Raw genomic sequence first — 4,480 nt, 5'->3', positions numbered from 1 at the left:
AATATAAATTAGTATACTATGTGTGATATATATTCCAATCTTCTGACTGTTGTTTATCCAGAGAGTTGGTTATTCACGTTGCTGCATGTGTATAATAATAAGATAAAAAGAATCGGGATAGCAATGAGCCACGTCACGAAAATAACCCCATTCAAGACCTTGGGGATGGAGCTAGGTTATGACACAATCAGCTTCGGCATCAATAAATTACAACAAAGGCGTTGGTATGATCGATCATTAATGCAATAAAAGTTAAACAATGCGTTTCGTACTTATCTGCATGTGAGTACCATGATTGAAAAACGGCCCCATATTATACTAATTCTTCATGTGCATAGGCAATGTCACCATCTCCTTGTTCTAGGTAAGCTAGTTTAATGATTTATGTACCATAAAATACTTCCACAATAAGTGTTAGAGGCGTATATATAATGTGTTATAGGTGGAAAAAATCCAATGATGAAATGTGATGTAATGTAGTGTGGAGTACGAAATATATCATGATTAATGCATAATTCATTGATTTAAGTTTTAAGTGAAGATGGATTCAGTTGATTGTGTTAGAATTTTGTTATATCGATCTAACAAAAAAGTCCTTTCATTACAGTAATTACAATAGAGTGGTGGACAGGACACGCCCGAACCTTCCCATTGGCTCATGTAAACCTCCCACTTCCATCTACTTTAGACTCACTCATGCACCAGACCTCCTACGAAACCTTTTCACGCGTTGGTTTCATCACTCATGATTTTTTTCCTAGGAGATCACGCCATGGGTGTTCAGCTTGTTGTGGCCCTCATATGCGCTCTTGTGATACCGCTGTTACTAGTCTTTTTGATTGACACGAAAAAGAAGACAAGAGCATCTAGGAATCTCCCTCCTGGTCCTAGGAAGTTGCCGATCATCGGGAATTTGCACCAGCTCGGCTCCTTGCCTCACCGATCGCTCACGCGCATCTCAAAACAGTATGGCCAGATCATGTTACTCCAGCTCGGGTCTGTTCCCACATTAGTCATCTCGTCCGAAGATGTCGCCAGAGAAGTATTCAAGGCCCACAACCGCGCTTTCTCCGGCAGACCTGTCTTTTATGCAGTGAAGAAGTTGACATACAATTGTTCTGATGTAAGTTTCGCTGCCTATGGCGATTACTGGAGAGGGCTCAGGAAATTAGTGATCCTAGAACTCCTGAGCAGTAAGAGAGTCCAGTTGTTCGAATCTGTGAGGAAGGAAGAGGTTAAGCTTATGCTAGACGCAATCACTTCTTTTCCAGGTCCCGTCAATATTGGTGAAATGGCACTTTTATTGGCTAACAATGTTGTGTGCCGAGTGACTTTTGGTAAGAAATGGCAGGCTGAAGGTGGTGGTCGAAAGAGCAAATTTCACGAGACAGCCCACGAAATACAGAGCATTTTAGGGGGCTTTTGTGTTGCGGATCTGTTTCCACAGATAGCTTGGTTTAACTGGCTCAATGGCTTCAAGGCAAAGGTCGAAAAGAACTTCAGGGAGTTAGACAAGTTGTACGATGAAGTGATCGAGGAGCACCAAGACCCTGAAAGGCCTAACCCCGATCATGAAGATCTTGTTGACGTGTTGCTTCGGTTACAAAGGGATCCAAATCAAATGATTGCCCTCACTGGGGAGCAAATTAAAGGAGTATTAACTGTATGTTCCTCTTTGCCTCATTTAGTCAGCATATATTTCCTTCTGTTCACTTTCTTATCACTCTGTTACAAACTAGATAAATAAAAATAAAAAATTGGGACTAATTGCTTGGGATTTTGTTTCAGGACATGTTCAATGCAGGAACAGATACCTCTGCAACCACTTTACTCTGGACAATGACAGAACTCGTCCGCAATCCAGCTATGATGAGAAAAGCACAAGAAGAGGTTCGAGAAGCAGCAAAAGGAAAGTCACAGGTTGAAGAGACTGACCTTCTAGGACTCATCTACCTTAGATCAGTCATCAAAGAGGCATTAAGACTCCATCCACCGCTCCCTCTTTTAGTACCAAGAGAGACGATTGAGGATTGCAAGATAAGGGGATACGAAGTTCCTAGAGGAACTACTGTATTCATTAATGTGACAGCAATCTCCACAGACCCAAAATCTTGGGAAAACCCAGAAGAGTTCAGGCCCGAGAGGTTCTTGAACAGCTCCATCGATTTTAAGGGACAGAACTATGAGTTTCTGCCATTTGGTTCTGGCAGGCGGGGATGCCCTGGCATTAACTTCGGTGTCGTGATAGTTGAGCTTGCATTGGCAAATCTTCTTCATCAGTTTGATTGGAAACTGCCTGAAGGGATGAGTATCGAAGATGTCAACATGGAAGAAGCTTATGGCCTTACGACTCGCAAGAGGACTCCTCTTTGCCTGATAGCAACCCCCGTGAGTGGTTGACGCTATGTTCCGACGCTACCAATAGAAAAGTTTGCTTGATTCACTCCGTAATAACGGAGACTTTCTTCTGTCTTGGCATGTTTCTTGTGTTGTATGCCCACTACAAGTTTTCCTGTTTGACTTTGTGGTAGTTGCTGTTTTTTTTGGTAAGGTTTGTGGTAGTTGCTGTTCCTAGATCTTGTAGCCTGAATTATTCAAAAACTTGGGAAAAACAAAGATCTTAGTAACAAATAGATGCTTTCTTTGTTGGGGTGATATACTCATTTTTCTTAGTGAACTTCATTGTATCATTTTGGTTTCATGGACTTCCACCAAGGAAAAGAGGCGATAAAAGGTTTCGGCACAAGTTTTCTGTCATTTGGTAGTTTTGAGCTCCAGTTTCAGTTAAGAATCAAAACTAGAACGATAGTGTTTGTATAGCTTGACAACCCGTATCTTTACTATACTTTTATTGTGCAGACAACTTAAAGACATCATTTGATGAAGATGTTCATCTTTTGAAGCAATTTTTGGAAATTAATCGATCTAGCTCCACAAAAACATTAAAGAACCACAATGAATTTCCAGATGCTCCAAACAACTTTTAAATTGTCAAAGGCAGCTGTGCTAAGCAACTTGTGCACTCAAGTCAGGGAAGTAACAATAAAGAACTATTTTTGCGACAAGTTATTTGTCTTTACTTCAGACAGATTAATAAAGATCTGGGACAGTCACATGGTACGGTAATATATTCGTGTGGACCAATAGATCTTCCACAGCTCAGCAGCATTGATGACTAAAACTAACCCAAAATAAAGCTCATTTTAACGCGCGAATCTTTACTTTCTTTACTTACCACCTTCGAAGAAAGATATGATTTCAAATTTGCCTGGTATCAATTATTCTTGGACATATTATATGGATAGAGACTGAAGAAATATTTGACTTTGGCAGTTTTTTTCCTGTGAAAAAAATATGCTTGTGTCATGGGTCGATCAATCTCACATTCCCTAGCATCGAGCAGCCTTAGGATTTTTCCCAAGTCAGCTTTACACACACGCATACTGGACTCACAAGAAGTGTATAGAGAATGAAGCACAAAAGTATATTAACTTGTTAACAATATAGTACAATTGAGGGAGAAGGATCTCTATTTATACAAGGGCGGAACTAATCTCAACCGTCGATCCGATCTATTGGTGGGGTTTTAATCCCATAATCATTACATAGTCTATACAATAAAATACTCAAGAGGCTTCTAGGGCCTGAAGAAGCCAAGGGTTGTTCGTCAAAGGGAATCGAAAGGTCGCCCACCCATGGATGGATCGGTAGCTCATGAGTTGTGGGCTTGTTCTCACATGGACCATGGCTCGGCACTTGGAATCTCTTTATCATGTGCATCTATCGGGTCGTGTCAATCTCTCCCACCTATATGTGCGATGCCCTCATTGAGTCTTTGGCATGGAACACGTCAATGTGCTTCTTGAACTACTGAAGAGTCTTGAACGGTTCCTAACTTGCTTCACTCTTCGGAAGACTTCACCATCGGACCAAGTACTCTCGCTTAGATGTGCGATATTGTTTCCATATGACTTGTTCCGCCCTTTCGAGAGTTGCAACGGGTCGAGAAGGTCGCATACAAGCTGGATTTGCCGCCAAAGCTCATGGTACATCCAATGTTCCACGAGAGTATGCTTAAACCTTTCCATGTAGACGAGGAAGACTCGAACCAAGAGAAATCACAACGGGCACCACTTATGCATGTTCCATTACTGAAGGACCAAGTGCAACTTGGCCAACAGTAGGTCCCCCAACTTGAAACTCCACATGCCATCACTTCTTATCGGCCCACTTCTTCATGCGCTTCAAGATCTTATGTAGACACACTCGCGCCAAGTACACCGGTTCCTCCATTCCTTTGCGAACTTGTACACTGGTAAGCTACTCCCTCGGTAGCCCGAGGCAACCGCACTTGAAGTGAGCAGTTGTTGCCTCATCACAATCTCAAACAAGCTATAGTTTGTGGACTCATTCTATTGCGAATTATATAAGAACTGAGCCACGTCGATCAGCCTTGACCAATTCACTTGGGTGGTGCTCA

At 41.9% G+C, this 4,480-nt stretch overlaps 1 protein-coding gene across 1 annotated transcript; it reads left to right on the top strand.

The window, feature by feature from the left end:
• Window positions 1-675: 675 nt before the first annotated feature.
• LOC104417408 (cytochrome P450 71A9) lies at window positions 676-2,690 on the top strand. Its single transcript, XM_010028695.3, has 2 exons — window positions 676-1,663; window positions 1,789-2,690. The coding sequence occupies exons 1-2, from the start codon at window positions 746-748 to the stop codon at window positions 2,398-2,400; spliced, it is 1,530 nt and encodes a 509-aa protein (XP_010026997.2). The 5' UTR covers window positions 676-745; the 3' UTR covers window positions 2,401-2,690.
• Window positions 2,691-4,480: the final 1,790 nt, after the last annotated feature.

The sequence above is a fragment of the Eucalyptus grandis genome, chromosome 2, assembly GCF_016545825.1.
Source record: "Eucalyptus grandis isolate ANBG69807.140 chromosome 2, ASM1654582v1, whole genome shotgun sequence".
In the NCBI taxonomy this organism is placed as follows: domain Eukaryota; kingdom Viridiplantae; phylum Streptophyta; class Magnoliopsida; order Myrtales; family Myrtaceae; genus Eucalyptus; species Eucalyptus grandis.
Note: the sequence above shows the minus strand (reverse complement) of the source record. Positions and strands in the feature narration are given on the sequence as shown.

Coding starts and splice junctions, on each gene's coding strand:
- LOC104417408 (XM_010028695.3), top strand. CDS start 746: ATGATTTTTTTCCTAGGAGATCACGCCATGGGTGTTCAGCTTGTTGTG. Junction 1,664..1,788: donor AAATTAAAGGAGTATTAACT/GTATGTTCCTCT, acceptor ATTTTGTTTCAG/GACATGTTCAATGCAGGAAC.